Source organism: Pristiophorus japonicus, chromosome 3 (genome assembly GCF_044704955.1).
Source record: "Pristiophorus japonicus isolate sPriJap1 chromosome 3, sPriJap1.hap1, whole genome shotgun sequence".
In the NCBI taxonomy this organism is placed as follows: Eukaryota; Metazoa; Chordata; class Chondrichthyes; family Pristiophoridae; genus Pristiophorus; species Pristiophorus japonicus.
The window spans coordinates 306313835-306331780 of NC_091979.1; the positions used below are offsets into that span (position 1 = coordinate 306313835).

At 42.9% G+C, this 17946-nt stretch overlaps 1 protein-coding gene across 1 annotated transcript in view; it reads left to right on the forward strand.

Annotated features, from left to right (window-relative positions):
* Positions 1-17946, forward strand: part of ccdc6b (coiled-coil domain containing 6b) — a 72140-nt gene that overhangs the window by 7505 nt on the left and 46689 nt on the right. The window contains exon 2 of the mRNA XM_070874073.1: positions 9408-9471. Within this exon, the coding sequence (XP_070730174.1) occupies positions 9408-9471 (64 nt within the window). The remainder of the gene's footprint in view (positions 1-9407; positions 9472-17946) is intronic.

Sequence of the window (17946 nt, forward strand, 5' to 3'; positions counted from 1 at the left end):
GTCCACCAGATTGATCCCCGGGATGGCAGGACTGACATATGAGGAGAGATTGTATCCACTGGAGTTTAGAAGAATGAGAGGGGATCTCATAAAAACATATAAAATTCTAACAGGATTGGACAGGTTAGAGGCAGGAAGAATGTTCCTGTTGCTGGTGGAGTTCCAGAACTAGGGGTCACAGTCTAAGAATAAGGGGTAAGCCATTTAGGACCGAGATGAGTAGAAACTTCTTCACTCAGAGAGTGGTTAACCTGTGGAATTCTCTACCGCAGAAAGTTGTTGATGCCTGTTTGTTAGATATATTCAAAAGGGAGTTAGATATGGCCCTTAGTGCCAAAGGGATCAAGAGGTATGGAGAGAAAGCAGGAAAGGGGTACTGAGGTTGAATGATCAGCCATGATCTTATTGAATGGTCGAATGGCCTGCTCCTGCACCTAATTTCTATGTTTCTATGTAGCAAAACAGCCTAAAACTCTCATTTGATTTCTCTATAACAACCTCACACTGCTTGTACAGCTTTAATGAGCGATCAGCTCCCCCTCCCCCCCCCCCCCCACTGTCTCATTCCTGATCCTATATTTTAATAGGTACCCCTGCATTATACATGCATGCCTGAGTTTGCTAACCAAGTGCGTGACACGACACTTCTGTATGTTAAATGGCATCTGCAATATACTGTGTGCTTTGCCTAACTTATCCAAAATGTCCTGCAACTTACCAATTTGTTCTGAATTAGTTTTGTTCTGTCCACAAATCGCAGAATGGTTCTGCTTAACCAATCTTCTGGGTCACTGAGCAACTGAGCCAAGATGAAGCCCTGTGGAGCTCTGCTTGTAAATTTGCCCCAATCATGTCCACTGCCCCTCAACCTTTTGCACACATGATTCCAACCAGCCATCTATACAATGTAATAACTCTCCTATAATCATGACAGATCTCCTTTTTTTTAAATAAACTTTTTGGAAGGCAAGGTTTACATCAACAATCAAACTACTCTGTACCATCATGTATCATTCTGTCATTTCCTCAGAGCTCTAAATTAGTGCTGCAGAACCTACGTTTCTTGAAGCCATTTAGGATATTCCTAATAACGACCAACATCTCCAAGTGATCCTACATCACATCCCATATAATGTGTTTTCCATTGCCAAAGTCAAATGTGTAAGTTAATCATTTCCATGGTCTAATTTTTTCCCAAACCATGGAACCCTGAGTCACACAACTCTTGGGACATTTCTGGGTATAACTCAATGGCTTTAGCTAACCCTTTTGTCTGTTGGGCTTAATCTATAAGCTTCCTGTAAGTGATCTTATTGGAACCAGAAGTCATGAGTAATTAGAATCCCAAAGGGAGGGGGAAATACTACCAGGAGTAAGCCATTCAGCCCCTCAAGCCTGTTCTGCCATTCAGTTAGATTGTGGCTAGTGTGAATTTTAGCTCTATCTACCCACCTTGGTTCCATAACTCCTGGATTTTTATTAGATAATGGTACTATCAATCTTGTATTTGAAATTTTCATTCGACCTAGCCTCAACAGCTTGTGGGGGAGAGTTCCAGATTTTCACTACCCTTTGTGTGAAGTAGTGCTTCCTGACATCATTGTTCAACACCCGAGCTCTAATTTTAAGGTTATGCTACCTTGTGCTGAACTCTCCTACTTGAGGAAAGAGTTTCCATCTACTCCATCAACTCCTTTAATCATCTTTAAATCCTTCCCATTGGGACTAATGACCCTCAGAGTCTGCAAAAACCCCATGGTGCTTCGTGCGCACAGACACATATAATCACGGTACAACAGATAAGAAACGAGAGATCTCGTAGATTGTAACATAAATACGCATTCTGAAGTTTTAAAATTAACCAGAAACTTTAAAATTTCGACCAAGGATGTCCTCTCGCCATAAACTCCAGATAACTGGTCCAGGAGGACCAAAGAGACCCCAGCTGCTGGACTCTCAGGCATTTCCACCTGTTGGTCATAATATAAAGTATATATTTAGAAAGGAACAGGGGAACTGCGAGGAAAACCAGAAAACCTGATCCTGGTTGGCACCTCTAGTTGGAAAGGAGGATTGATTTGTCCCAGTCCTAGCCAAAATTCCCCCAAAAAATAATGTGACAACTCCTTCTGTTCCCATTGGCTGTTATATCTGGTGGAATGGTAAGCTGTTGAGAATTCTGCTCGCCCGGCAAGAATCATTGAGTTTCCAAACTGAAATAGATTTGTTTGTAATTAGACGTGCCGGCTAAAATAGGACTGATCTCAAGAATGGCTTTAGCACCACATCAGTTGTGATGCGAAATTAATAATGTTGACACTATTATAGCTGTCACCAATTGTGACAAAATATACCTTGCTCCTCTGCAGTATTGGTTTAATTTTGTGTTTGATATGCAGTTGTTGAATTTCAGTTTTTCTGAGCGAGTATCGAGTCGCTTGCCATGATGTATCTACTATCCTTGCCATGATGTAAAATGTAGAATAGACTGCTGTAGTACAGCAGACAGTAGTGCTGAAGAGAGCAGCCCTACTGCAATCCATTGGAAACAGGGAAAACGCTGAAATCGGATTGTATGGTGTGATGGAAGCAGAGTTCTGTCATGTACCATATAGGAAAATGTATTGTACTGGTTTTTATATTCAAATCCCTCCATGGCCCCGCTCCTCCCTCCCTCCCTATCTCCAGCCCCAACCCCCCCCCCCCCCCCAAGATATCTTCGCTTCTTTAATTTTGGCCTCTTGAGCATCCCTGATTTCAATCGCTCCACCATTGGTGGCTGTGCCTTCAGCTGCCAACCCCCTAAGCTCTGGAATTTCCTCCCTATACCTCTTCGCCTCTCTACCTTTCTTCCTTTCAGATGCTCCTTAAAATCTACCTCTTTGACCAAGGTTTTGGTCATCTGCCTTGATATCTCCTTATTGGCTTGGTGTCACATTTTGTTTTATAACCCACCTGTGAAGCGCCTTGAGTAGTATATAAAAAAAGTTGCTATATAACTTGAGATGGTCAGGGTAATGTGAATGTTACTATTTTAATTGTATCTGCCATAGTTCTCTGGGTGTCGGGGAGAAATAATAATAAATACTTGTAGGTAGCACTCCCTGATGAGAAACAATTTGGCTCAGGTTTGTCGTTCTTCAAATGTTAATATATGCAAATTTGTAGTGTATCACCACAGTGTTGTGGCCAGGTGTCAATCAAACAGTTCTTGAGGCAGCCAAGTGACTGCTGTTCACGCATTATCAACTGCGTGGTCATTATTCTTGATGATCAGGGGGCAGTACTGTGAGGCGGGGTCAGGTTGATAGAGGACCTTTGTTTTACGGATGTTTAGTGTAAGGCCCAGTCTCTCGTACACTTCAGTGAAGGTGTTAATGATGGTTTGGAGTTCGGCCTCCCAAGTGTGCGCAAACGCAAGCGTCGTCTGCATACTGTAATTCAATGACGGAGGTTGGAACAACCTTGGTTCTGGACTGGAGGTGACGGAGGTTGAATAATTTCATGTTCGTCCTGTAGCTTAGCTCCACTCCAGAGAGGGAGCTTGTTAAAGGTGAAATGAAGTATTGCAGCGAGAAAGATTGAGAAGAGCATTGGTGCAATGACACAGCTTTGCTGATGCATTCCTGTATCTCCTTTTGCAACTCCAATGTATTCAATATAATGCTGTCTTTACCTTCTCTTTCCCCCAACCTTTAGTTTCATGTCCCTCTAGGTATTTCATTTGATCATATTACGATAGACTGGTAGAACGAGAACCTCTTCTCCCTAGCTGTCAGGGTCGTATGAGAAATCAGTTTTCAATCCATTACCTGTTAAATATGAGCACAGCACAAAGCTTCGAGTTGTTTACAATTCAGTGCCCATTGACACCAAATAGATGATACGCAGGCTGTTTGCATTGTTGATTTCGGAAATGGAAAACTTTGAGACTGTTGGATTGGAGGGAGTGTAGTTACTCTTCTGACATTGGATTTAACCTGTGGGAACAGAGTAAAGTCAGCTTTGCTTGACATCCAACCCATTCTATGCCTGTTGTAGAAATAAGAACTTAAGAATTAGGAGCAGGAGTAAGTCATACGGCCCCTTGAGTCTGTTCCACCATTCAGTAAGATCATGGCTGATCTTCAGCCTCAATTCTCACTCCCGGCAGATGTGGATAGCACATTTAGTGAGTTGGTCACACCGCAGGTAAAGTTTAGGACAGATAGTGAATGGGTGACCAAGTGACAAGGCAAGAGCAGGAAGGTAGTGCAGGAGTCCCCAGCGGTCATCTCCCTCCAAAACAGATATACCATTTTGGATACTGTTGGGGGAGATGACTTGCCAGGGGAAGGCACCAGCAGCCAGGTTCATGGCACCATGGGTGGCTCTGCTGCACAGAAGGGCAGGAAAAAGAGTGGGAGAGCTATAGTGATAGGGGACTCTATTGTAAGGGGAATAGATAGGAGTTTCTGCGGCTGCAACCGAGACTCCAGGATGGTATGTTGCCTCCCTGGTGCAAGGGTCAAGGATGTCTCGGAGCGGCTGCAGAGCATTCTGGAGAGGGAGGGTGAACAGCCAGTTGTCGTGGTACTTGTAGGTACCAACGATATAGGTAAGAAGTGAGAAGAGGTCCTACAAGCTGAATTTAGGGAGCGAGGAATTAAATTAAAAAGTAGGACCTCAAAAGTAGTAATCTCTGGATTGCTACCAGTGCCACGTGCTAATCAGAGCAGAGGGAGCAGGATAGTTAGAATAAATACGTGGCTTGAGCAGTGGTGCAAGAGGGAGGGATTGACATTCCTGGGACATTGGAACCAGTTCTGGGGGAAGTGAGACCTGTACACAAGGGATGGTTTGCACTTGGGCAGGACTGGAATTGATGTCTTGGGGGTAACATTTGCTAATGCAGTTCGGGAGTGTTTAAACTAATATGGCAGGGGGATGGGAACCTATGCAGCGAGACAGGGCGAAATAATATGGAGTCAGATACAGATGGTAGAAAGGTAAAAAGCAATAGTGGAAGGCTGAGTAAACAAAGGCAAGAAACAAAAAGGACCACACTACATCATAATTCTAAAAGGACAAAGGGTGTTAAAAAAACAAGCCTGAAGGCTTTGTGTCTTAATGCAAGGAGTATCCGTAATAAGGTGGATGAATTACCTGTGCAAATAGATGTTAACATGAATGATGTGATTGGGATTACAGAGACGTGGCTCCAGGATGATCAGGGCTGGGAACTCAACATCCAAGGGTATTCAACATTCAGGAAGGATAGAATAAAAGGAAAAGGAGGTGGGGTAGCATTGCTGGTTAAAGAGGAGATTAATGCAATAATTAGGAAGGACATTAACTTGGATGATGTGCAATCTATATGGGTAGAGCTGCAGAACACCAAAGGGCAAAAAACGTTAGTGGGAGTTATGTACAGAACTCCAAACCGTAGTAGTGATGTTGGGGAGGGCATCAAATCGGAAATTAGGGGTGCATACAATAAAGGTGCAACAGTTATCATGGGTGACTTTAATATGCATATAGATTGGGCTAACCAAACTGGAAGCAATACGGTGGAGGAGGATTTCCTGGAGTGCATAAGGGATGGTTTTCTTGACCAATATGTCGAAGAACCAACTAGGGGGGAGGCCATCTTAGACTGGGTGTTGTGTAATGAGAGAGGATTAATTGGCAATCTCGTGCGATGACCCTTGGGGAAGAGTGACCATAATATGATGGAATTCTGCATTAGGATGGAGAATGAAACAGTTAATTCAGAGACCATGGTCCAGAACTTAAAGAAGGCTAACTTTGAAGGTATGAGGCGTGAATTGGCTAGGATAGATTGGCGAATGATACTTAAGGGGTTGACAGTGGATGGGCAATGGCAGACATTTAGAGACCGCATGGATGAACTACAACAATTGTACATCCCTGTCTGGCGTAAAAATAAAAAAGGGAAGGTGGCTCAACCGTGGCTATCAAGGGAAATCAGGGATAGTATTAAAGCCAAGGAAGTAGCATACAAATTGGCCAGAAATAGCAGCGAACCCGGGGACTGGGAGAAATTTAGAACTCAGCAGAGGAGGACAACGGGTTTGATTAGGGCAGGGAAAATAGAGTACGAAAGGAAGCTTGCAGGGAACATTAAAATGGACTGCAAAAGCTTCTATAGATATGTAAAGAGAAAAAGACAAACGTAGGTCCCCTGAAGTCAGAATCAGGGGAACAAAGAAATGGCAGACCAATTGAACATGTACTTTGGTTCGGTATTCACTAAGGAGGACTCAAACAACCTTCTGGATATAAAAGAGGTCAGAGGGTCTAGTAAGAAGGAGGAACTGAAGGAAGTCCTTATTAGTCGGGAAATTGTGTTGGGGAAATTGATGGGATTGAAGGCCGATAAATCCCCAGGGCCTGATGTTCTGCATCCCAGAGTACTTAAGGAGGTGGCCTTGGAAAAGCAGATGCATTGACAGTCATTTTCCAACATTCCATAGACTCTCGATCAGTTCCTAGCGAGTGCAGGGTAGCCAATGTAACCCCACTTTTTAAAAAAGGAGGGAGAGAGAAAACAGGGAATTATAGACCGGTCAGCCTGACATCGATAATAAATGATGGAATCAATTATTAAGGATGTCATAGCAGCGCATTTGGAAAATGGTGACATGATAGGTCCAAGTCAGCATGGATTTGTGAAAGGGAAATCATGCTTGACAAATCTTCTGGAATTTTTTGAGGATGTTTCCAGTAGAGTGGACAAGGGAGAACCAGTTGCTATGGTGTATTTGGACTTTCAGAAGGCTTTCGACAAGGTCCCACACAAGAGATTAATGTGCAAAGTTAAAGCACATGGGATTGGGGATAGTGTGCTGACGTAGATCGAGAACTGGTTGTCAGACAGGAAGCAAAGATTAGGAGTAAATGGGTACTTTTCAGAATGGCAGGCAGTGACTAGTGGGGTACCGCAAGGTTCTGTGCTGGGGTCCCAGCTGTTTACATTGTACATTAATGCTTTAGACGAGGGGATTAAATGTAGTATCTCCAAATTTGCGGATGACACTAAGTTGGATGGCAGTGTGAGCTGCGAGGAGGATGCTATGAGGCTGCAGAGTGACTTGGATAGGTTTGGTGAGTGGGAAAATGCATGGCAGATGAAGTATAATGTGGATAAATGTGAGGTTATCCACTTTGGTGGTAAAAACAGAGAGACAGACTATTATCTGAATGGTGACAGATTAGGAAAAGGGGAGGTGCAACGAGACCTGGGTGTCATGGTACATCAGTCATTGAAGGTTGGCATGCAGGTACAGCAGGCGGTTAAGAAAGCAAATGGCATGTTGGCCTTCATAGTGAGGGGATTTGAGTACAGGGGGAGGGAGGTGTTACTACAGTTGTACAGGGCCTTGGTGAGGCCACACCTGGAGTATTGTGTACAGTTTTGGTCTCCTAACTTGAGGAAGGACATTCTTGCTATTGAGGGAATGCAGCGAAGGTTCACCAGACTGATTCCCGGGATGGCGGGACTGACATATCAAGAAAAACTGGATCAACTGGGCTTGTATTCACTGGAGTTCAGAAGAATGAGAGTGGATCTGATAGAAACGTTTAAAATTCTGACGGGTTTAGACAGGTTAGATACAGGAAGAATGTTCCCAATGTTGGGGAAGTCCAGAACCAGGGGTCACAGTCTAAGGATAAGGGGTAAGCCATTTAGTACCGAGATGAGGAGAAACTTTTTCACCCAGAGAGTGGTGAACCTGTGGCATTCTCTACCACAGAAAGTTGTTGAGGCCAATTCACTAAATATATTCAAAAAGGAGTTGGATGTAGTCCTTACTACTAGGGGGATCAAGGGGTATGGCGAGAAAGCAGGAATGGGGTACTGAAGTTGCATGTTCAACCATGAACTCATTGAATGGCGGTGCAGGCTCGAGGGGCTGAATGGCCTAATCCTGCACCTATTTTCTATGTTTCTATATTTCTATCCCCATATTCCTTGATTGTCTTAATATCCAAAAGTCTATCTGTCTCAGCCTTGAATATATGCAACGACTAAGCATCCACAGCTCTTTGGGGTAGATAATTCCAAAGATTCATAACCCTCTGAGTGAAGAAATTCCTTTTCATCTCAGTCTTAAAAAGAACAGTGGGGGGGTGGACAAGGATGAAGGGGGTTGGGGGGAGCGAAGCCGAGATGGAGCAAAGAGGAGGGGTGGGGAGGGAGATAGAAGGAGGGAGATAGAAAGAAAGGTAAAAAGAAAAAGAGGGCAAGAGAAAGAGTTGGCGAGAGGAGAGTGAAAGTGATAAGGGAGAGAGATATTTGAAGTGCAAGAAAGAGATAGAGGGAGAAGTGGAGATAGTGATGAGCGAGATTGAGGGAGAGTGAAACCGAAGGAAAGAAAGAAAGACTTTCCTTTAAATAGCGCCTTTCTCGATCACTGGACGTCCCAAAGCGCTTTACAGCAAATGAAGTACTTTTGGAGTGTAGTCACTGTTGTAATTTGGGAACCCATATCCTGAGACTATCTCTAGTTCGAGACTCTCCAGCCAGAGGAAACACCCTCTCAGCATCTACCCTGTCAATCCCCCTCAGAATCTTGTATGTTTCGAAGAGAGATATCATATCTACACCGAATGGTCAAAATGGACGCGTCTAGTCCCCACCACTAACATTCCTCACCTCGGTAGCATTAAAATTTACTTAAAATAACCTTTTTAAAAAAAAAAGTGGCATCTGATTTGAAGAATTCTGGGGTTCGGAAAATTTGAAAATAGTCAAGATCAACATTTGCAGGAATGTTAGAATTCATGTAAACTCTGTTCCTAAAGCTTGCTCATGATAAGTTTCTGATTGAACTGTAGAATGATGGTGAATTATCATTCAATATTCCATTATCTTAAACCAGGGCCACATTGAGCAGGATATACAGTAGCTGACATTGGCCAGGACTTGTACATCATTGTGGAATTAAAAAATCTTTCCAAACATATCTCGAGATGTGAAATACTGAAGTGGATGATAGTCAGAAGTGTCACAGACTCAGTTTGTAGGTTCATCACTATAGTTCTGGGACAAGCTATTATCCTAAAGTAAAAATTGAAGAATAACATATGGGTTTGAGCTACAAGGCAGAGATGATCAAGCTTATGTGACCATGTCATAAATCTCAAATTCAGGTTAAGCAGTTAGTCTGTGCCATCTAACATCCAAGATTTGTAATGTCCTTGAAGTATTCTTGAGCCTCTGTACAGATGAGAAGCTAGGTTATTTAAAATTCTATTTCCAAGTTGGTGGGTGTCTTGGCAGAGAACACCAGGCATCGACAATTAAATTCGATTCCTGAATTAAGGTGCTCTTGCATCGTGTGACTTGAACTGCGGGGACGGTGTTTTATCTTGCATATTAAGTGTGCTTGACGTATTTGTAGAAAAAGGTCATTGTACTTTTGACTGCTAAGATATTCATAGCCATAAAGTACGACACATGCAAAGGTCAGTGAGTAAACATTCATTGCATTGCAGTGATGGTTAATGCTTGCTTGTAATGTGTATTCAGGGGTACAAAGTTGTGCCAAATACTACAATTCATCACACACTTGCCATGTGTTAAACATTTTATTGATTTTATTACCAGCCTTCCCCTTTTATATCCATTACTTGTGGCTAATCTTGTGATGAGATTTTTTTAGTGTAGTAATTGGTTACTGAGCAATAATTCCTGGTAGTTAAATTAGTGATTCTTTTCATTGCTTTTGAATTTTGCAATTCCGTTAATCTTTTATTTTCCCCCTGCATATTAATTAGATTGAATAATGTGTAACTGCAGATTCTTTGTGGGAGGAGAAAGGGATGAATTGGACAGTCACAAAGACAGGTGCAGGTGTAAGGATCTTGGATTACAGGCAGATGTCAATGGGGAATGGACCCACATCTGGCAGTTGTCTTTTAATGTAATGTTATGCACTTGGGTGGGAGCAAAGCCCAACATCTGTTCACCATTGCAGGGTTGTGTGCTCCAGGATGCAGAGTTGGAGTTAGGAGCTGGGTGTTGTAGTGAATTAATTTTGAAGCCCCAGGGCTATTGCAAAAGCAAATTGTCGGGATGTATTGCCAAGATAATTAAATACAAAGCCAATACTACACTGTCTCGGTAGAAGACTCCGGTTAGGTCTCGTCCAGAATACTGTGCCATGTTTTGGTCCTCTTGTATGATATGTGATGGAGAGGCATTGGAAAAGGTTCACTGGAGAGCCACTAGACGGATAACGTTGTTTAAAGACCTTTAGTTATCACAATATGTTTGGAGAGCTGGGCTTTCTACTCTACGAAAGTGTGATTTTAAGATTTGATTGAAGTCTTCAAAAAAGGATTAGATTTGCTCCTTGTGGATAAACCATTCAAATTAGATAAATTAAGAAGGCACAAGGGAGAGGAATATGTTACACAAGCATAGAACCAGGCTAGATGTTATGAGGTACAAGTTGCTGGCACGAGTGTAGATTCACTGCATGCTTTCAAAGGGGAGCTGGACAAACTCCTGGGTGTGGCAATCACAGCTTCATGTAGAAGGTAGAGGTGGGTATTGTTGGATGTCTCTCCCAGTCACAATGGTCACCTGGAACTTGTTTGCTCACTTTTGGGTGTTGGAGAGGAATTTATCAGTCATTTTCCTAAATTGGCCTATGATTTTTTTTTCTCTTTGCCTCTCCCAGGCAATTGCGTGGGGGTGTTGTCTAGAAGTTGCATTGTGACAATATGGGATAAGCTCAACGGAGCAGCTAGTGGTTTACGGCCGTTCGTTTTTTTATGTTCGTGTGAAAATTATTGCAGTAAGACACTTCAAAAGAATTAGTCGGCAATATGGAAGTAAAAATGTGCATTGCTCTTTCAGTAAACTTGTGGTAACTGTCCCATGAAGGAATGAAACTGAGAAGGTTGCAAAAAAGTCTGCCTCTCCGCAGTACCTTGAGGTCTTTTCAGCAAGATCAAGAACATTTTGAGGCGTGAGAATGTAGGTTCTGAGCCACATCTGCACAGAATTGATGGATAGATAATGGAGAAAATAACGAGACTTAAGATAGACAAAACTCCAGGGCCAGATGCAGCTCCCTCACTCATTAAAAGAAATGGGTGAGAGAATTGCAGATGCATGTGTCATAATTTTCCAAAGTGCTCCAGATTCAGGAATTGTGCCTTTGGATTTGAAAATTGCAAATGCCATTCCAGAAGGGAAGAAAGGAAGGAGGAAAAATTGAGAAAACTAAGGATCTGTCAATTCAGCATTAGCTGTGGTGAAGTTACTGAAATCTATCATCAGAGAGTGACTGAGCACTTCAACAAGCAATGAGCTAATTAGAGAGTCAGCATGGTAGTGAAGGGCAGGTCATCTCTGACTAATCTAGTTGAATTTTTTGAGGAGTCACTAGCATGGTGGATAGGGGAGCGTCTGTGGATGTTGTATATGGATTTCCAGAAGCCATTTTATAAGTTTCCGCACAAGAGATTAGCAAAAAGGAAAGTGCATGGAATTGGAAGGAACCTTGTAACCTAGGTTGGTCATTGGAAGTAGGAGTCTGAGAGTAGGGATAAAGAAAATGCACTCATTGTAGGATGTGATAAGTGGTGTCCCCAGGAATCTATTGCGGGCATCAGCTTTTCACCATATATATTAATGACTTGGATGAAGGAATAGAAAGTTGTATATCCAAGTTTGCAGATGACAGCAGGTTAGGCACATAAAGTTGAGTAGAGGAAGGTACAAAGGAACATAGCAGATTAAATGAGTAACCAAAACTGGTATTTAGAGTACATTATGGCAAAGTGTAAGGATTTGGATTTGAGTCAAATCAGAATATTTTTTAAATAGCGAGAAACGAGGCACTGTGGAAGTACGAAGGAACCAAAATCACTAGTAGCTTGGAGAACGGGTACAAAATGTGATCAGAAAGCCAAATAGAATATTGACTATCTTGAGGCTGGAATACAAAGAGGAGGGTTATACTTCAGTTGTACAGAGCCTCATCTGGAATACTGCGTTCAGTTTTGGGCACCAAACCTCAGGAAGGATATATTGGCCTTGGAGAGTTTAAAGGGTAAAATTGTGAGTATTCCCTTGTGTTTGGAAGATTGAGGACTGGTCTCATTGAGTGTTTAAAATGATAAAGGGATTTAATAGGGTAGATAGAGAAAATAGTTCTTTAGTGACACAATCTTAAAATTGGAGCTAGATCATTTAGGAGTGAAATCAGGAGGCACTTTTTCCACACACAATAGTGGAAATCTGGCACTCTCTCCCCAAAGGATTTGGATGCTTGGAGTCAATTGAAATTTGCAAGACTTTTGTTGAGTAAGGGTATCAAGGGATATGGATCAAAAGTGGGTAAATGAAGTTGAGGTGTAGATCAACCATGATCTAATAGAATGGTGCAACAAGTTCAAGGGACTGATTAACCTACTGCTGTTCTTCTCAAGTGAATTCAAATGATAGCTAGCTGTTAAATGGGAGCAAGCTACCAAACTGGTTCTTTGTTTAAAATGACGGTACATTGTATCTCCTCCTATGATGAGCAATGCTTTTGAAATTGAGTTTTTTCATTTCACGTTAGTTTAAAATTACAACATTGTATCTCCTAGTAAGTACTGGTAAACTTGGCACTGTGCTGATAGATACAGTAACCAGCTGGCGTTACCAAACTAGGAGAGAGAATTTGGATATTCTAGCACTTCAAATAAAGTTTGGAACTGAGGTGAGGTCAATGGTTTGGGTTCAGAACTTATGCAATTTAGCTCATTAAAGTCATCAACTCAAATAGTGAGTAATCTAATTGTATTGCACCTGTCGGTGGCACAATGAGTAATGTATGCATCCTAACGTTATGTGACCATCAATCAACTGAACTCAACCCTTACTCTATTCTGATTGACGTACCTTACTTGCCATTCACACAGGGTGGTGCTATAGCAGTGTATTTCTTGGAGAACAGCAGACACCTTAGTGAAGATATGTCTTGGGTATGGACTCAAATTGGCAGGATGTGACTTGTGGTGACCCCCAGGGATCTGTACTGCAGCCTCAGCTTTTCACTATTTATAAATGACCTGGATTAAGGAATAGAGAGCTGTATATCAAAGTTTGCTGATGACTCAGTAAACAGTTGCAAAGGGACATTGATAGATTAAGCGAGTGGGTAAAACTGACAAATGGAGTTCAGTGTGGGAAAGTGTGAGATCATTCACTTTACACCTGAGAAAGATAGATCAGAGTATTTTCAATAGTAAGAGGCGAAGAACTGGATGAGCAGAGATAATGGGTCCAAGTACAGAAAACACTAAAAACTAGTGGACAGGTACAAAAATTAAAAAGGCTGATGGAATGTTGGCTTTTATCTGAAGAGGGCTGGACTACAAAGGGGTGGAGAAGTTATGTTACAGTTGTACAGAGCTCTGGTTGGACCCCAGCTGGAGTACAGCATTCAGTTCTGGGCACTGCACCTCCGGAAGGATATATTAGCTTTCGAGGGAGTGCAACGCTGATTCACCAGAATGATATCGGGGTGCTAAGAGTTAAACTATGAAGATGGGTTATATAGACTAGGCTTGTATTCCCTTGAGTATTGAAGGTTAAGTGGTGATCTAATTGAGTAAAATTATCAAAGGAGTGGATAGGGTAATTAGAAATAAACTATTTCCTCTGGTGGGGGTTTCAGAACAAGGAGGCATAACCTTAAAGTTAGAGCTAGGCCATTCAGGGGTGATGTCACAAAGCACTTCTTCATTCAAAGGGTAGTGGAAATCTGTAAAACTCTGCCCCAAAAAGCTGTTGAGGCTGGCAGTCAGTTGAAAATTTCAGAACTGAGATTGTGAGATTCGTGTTAAACATAAGAAATAGCAACAGGAGTAGGCCATACGGCCCCTTGAGCCTGCTCTGCCATTCAATAAGATCATGGCTGATCTGACCATGTACTCAGCTCCACTTCCCTGCCCGATCCTCATAACCCCTTATCCTCTTATTGTTTAAGAAACTGTCTATTTCTGTCTTAAATTTATTCAATGTCCCAGCTGCCACAGCTCTCTGAGGCAGCGAATTCCACAGATTTACAACCCTCAGAAGAAATTTCTCCTCATCTCAGTTTTAAATAGGTGGCCCCTTATTCTAAGATCATGCCCTCTAGTTCTAGTCTCCCCATCAGTGGAAACATCCTCTCTGCATCCACCTTGTCTAGCCCCCTCATAATCTTATATGTTTCGATAAGATCACCTCTCATTCTTCTGAATTCCAATGAGTAGAGGCCCAACCGACTCAACCTTTCCTCATAAGTCAATCCCCTCATCCCCAGAATCAACCTAGTGAACCTTCTCTGAACTGCCTCCAAAGCAAGTATATCCTTTTGTAAATATGGAAACCAAAACTGCATGCAGTATTCTAGGTGTGGCCTCACCAATACCTTATATAGCTGTAGCAAGACTTTCCTGCTTTTATAATCCATCCCCTTTGCAATAAAGGCCAAGATTCCATTGGCCTTCCTGAACACTTACTGTACCTGCATACTATCCTTTTGTGTTTCATGCACAGGTGCCCCCAGCACTTTGCAATCTTTTTCTATTTAAATAATAACTTGCTCTTTGATTTTTTTTCTGCCAAAGTGCATGACCTCACAGTTTTCCGACATTATACTTCATCTGCCAAATTTTTGCCCAAGGGCATTAAGGGTTATGAAATCAAGGTGGGTAAATGGAGTTAAGATACAGATCAGCCATGAGCTAATTGAATGGCGGAACAGGATCGAGGGCTGAATGGCCCAGTAGGTTCTTCCTACTTTTGCCAAGGAGCATGGGTTCTGCTCCTGAGACCCGTGCTTCCCAAACCTTTCTGTTTAACAGCAGTATTGCTGCAGCTACTGTGCCTCTTGTTAGATGGCTGTCCTGGCTGCTGGACCATTTTGCCTGCTACTGCTTGCTCCTTAGCTGCCTTCGATTGCTCGCCAGCTCACTGCCCATCTCCTTTGCTGGTCTGGCAGTACTGCGGTCCTCTCGCTTGCCCTTATCCCTGTCCCTATTAATTTGCCTCTTGATCGCCTTGTATTAAATTAATTTTCTAAGTGAAGCCCTCATCTTCCTTAAGCCTCCAACCACACCCTGACATCCTCCAGTGACTGCTGATTTATTCTCTCTCTCTCTCTCTCTCTCTTTTTCTCTCTTCCCCCACCCCCCTCCTCTTCTTCCCCCACCTTCCTCCCACCCTATGCAAACCTCTAATGACCCTCTCCTGGTCTCTCACTTTATTCTACCAACGTGCGATCGCACCATAGTCGGGTTTAAGTAAGAATGAATTAACATTTTGTATGTTTGTAAGAATGATGAATGAAAGAGAAGTGAAGGATGAGGGTGCCTGACTGGAAAAAAGCAATTTACAGTGAGATGAAAAGACTACCTCAAACTGCACTACGTTACTCTCTCCCCACCCCATGCCATTGTAGCTTCCCCCTCTGTCCTGTTCTCGCACGTCTTCACAGTCCTACCTCCGTCTCGATTCAATAATTTTCCGCACTCCTTGACTTGAAGAATGCATGTAATTTACACTCCCTACGTGCATTGCCACGGGGGGGTCGGCCAGTGGGGTTAAGTAATTTTGTGGCCTGTCTAGTGGATGCGGAGTAATGAACTGTAAATGCTGATTTGATCTAATCTTCCTATTTATTGAACCCCAGCCTGCGAAAACTTACTGGAACATATTTGACTTGTTCCCTTTCCATCTGCTGTTTAAATATTTCCCAATGCTGAGATATGCTTCTGTTTGTTTCCTCTTCCATTTAGGTCCCTTTTCACCTGGCTGTAAATTGCTTTTTACCAGTCAAGTACCCTTCTGTTGCTCTGTAGTTCTTGCATTAAACCCAACTATATTGTGGTCATTGTTGCTCCATATGTTCCCCTTTTTTTTAGCTTACCTACTTGCTCTACTTTTTTACCTGGAACCTGGTTAAGTAATGCTTCCTTCCTTGTGGGAGTAGCAACATACTGACGAAGATACACCACCATTTTCCTTATCCCATTTTTTTTAATAGATGTTAGTTATTCAAAAACACACTGAACACAGTCCTGTCTGGACTTCCAGTGATGTGGCCAATCCCTTGCTATTCTGCTAAATCGGAAGAGGCACCTTTTGAACCACTCCTGTTTAGATTCTGCACTCTCGTGCTATGATCATTAGAGACAATACCACTATTCCCGCCCTCTTGAAAGTTTTATGCCCAGGTATATTTAATTGTCAGTCCTGATCCTGCTGCAGGCAAGCTTCAGTTAGTTGTAATGATTGTCTGTTTTAATCATTGACTCTACTTCTCCAATATTGTTTCTTGTTCTCTATTGATTTTTTTTGTCTTCTTGCACCAGAATGTTTTTTTAAACTACATTGCCCTGTTAAACCTATCCGCTTATTATCTACACAGCTAAATCTTTCCCTTCCAATCTGCCTGCTCTACTCACTGGCTTTTCCCCCAAATATTAGTATTTGGCCTATTTTCCCAAAGCTTTAGTTAACCTCCGGTGAGGTTAATACTTTGCCCAGGAATCTGCGAACTTCCCACCCATTCCACACAACTCTAGCTACATGTTTACCTACCTGTACTGGTGCTGTTAGTAACCCGAAATTGCTACATTCTAGAGGACTTGTTTCAAAACCTGCCTCTTGATTTAAAACCCTTTTTTTGCAGAACCAGAAACTTATTCTTGCCTCCATTGGTTTCTTTCAGGCTCTGGTTTTCCACTGCTGTCTGGTGCTTTGGGATATTTTATTATGTAACGGTGCTATCTTCATCATCATCATCATAGGCAGTCCCTCGAATCGAGCATGACTTGCTTCCACGTCAAAAAGTTCATAGGTGTTTCAATGATGGACCTAAAATTCCAGGTCCAAACTAAATCTTTAAGGGTGGAAGATTCCTGTGCGTGGATTTTTTTAACGTGTGGTGACAGTTGCACACCAGTCACCACACGGGCTCGCCAGAGCTAGGTCTTGCTCCAGTAGCAAGGATTAACTAAGACGACTGGAGACCAGCTCTGCTGCACGGACCTAGTGCACACACATATCGCAGTGTGGGCTGGCCCGTGCTGCCTCTGGGCCCTCGACTCTTCTGGGCCCCGAACTCACGCCTCTCCTGGGCCCCGATCACGTCCCTCTACAACCTCTCGCCGCTCCTTCGCCCCGACCTCGCCGTTCCTTCAGTACCTGCCCACGCTCCAATCACTGACCTGGACCTTGATGACGTCCCTTTTCACTGCTTCAGCACGTGCTGCTCTCTGGAGTGGTATGCCGCCATGCTGCTCCTTCCACTCCCCGACCCGCTCCTATCCTGCTCGCAGGTAGGGGTCTGCGCAGACTGCTGTGCTCGTCTCAGCATCCGTACGTCTGCAGTGCACGGTGCTGTACGTGTAGGTTGTATATATACTTGTATGGCCAGTTTAAACATTTGATCTCCAATCCAAAACGCCTCTGCACTAAATGGCCAGTAGATGGAGCCCGAGGACTAGATTTTGTTAAAAAGAAGCAGCTTACATCATAGCCACTTATTGCCAGAAACTGGTTACACAACATGAGGGACATACTCTAGCTGGTTCCAACCACCAAGTATTGGTGCTGTGGGAGCTATTACTGGGTTATCTCGTCTCTCCCCCAGCCCCCATTGGCTATTTTAGATGTGAAATCTGCATTTGAATTAAATGTTTCTGCTGTTTTGGGGATTTAATTAAATTGTCTCATTTCGTACAACAAAGTCGCAAGAATCCATTGGAGTGAGAGCGGGAGTGTGTGAATACAGATTCTTTTTCCTGCAATCTGTTTCAGCGAATACACTGACACAAGAACGCCTTGCCTTTTCTGTAAAGGACCTTTATTGAAGATTCTCCAGCCGGGACTTGTCAAGACAAAGGAACACTCTCAATCAGAGCCTGTTTACCTTACCCTGGACAAGC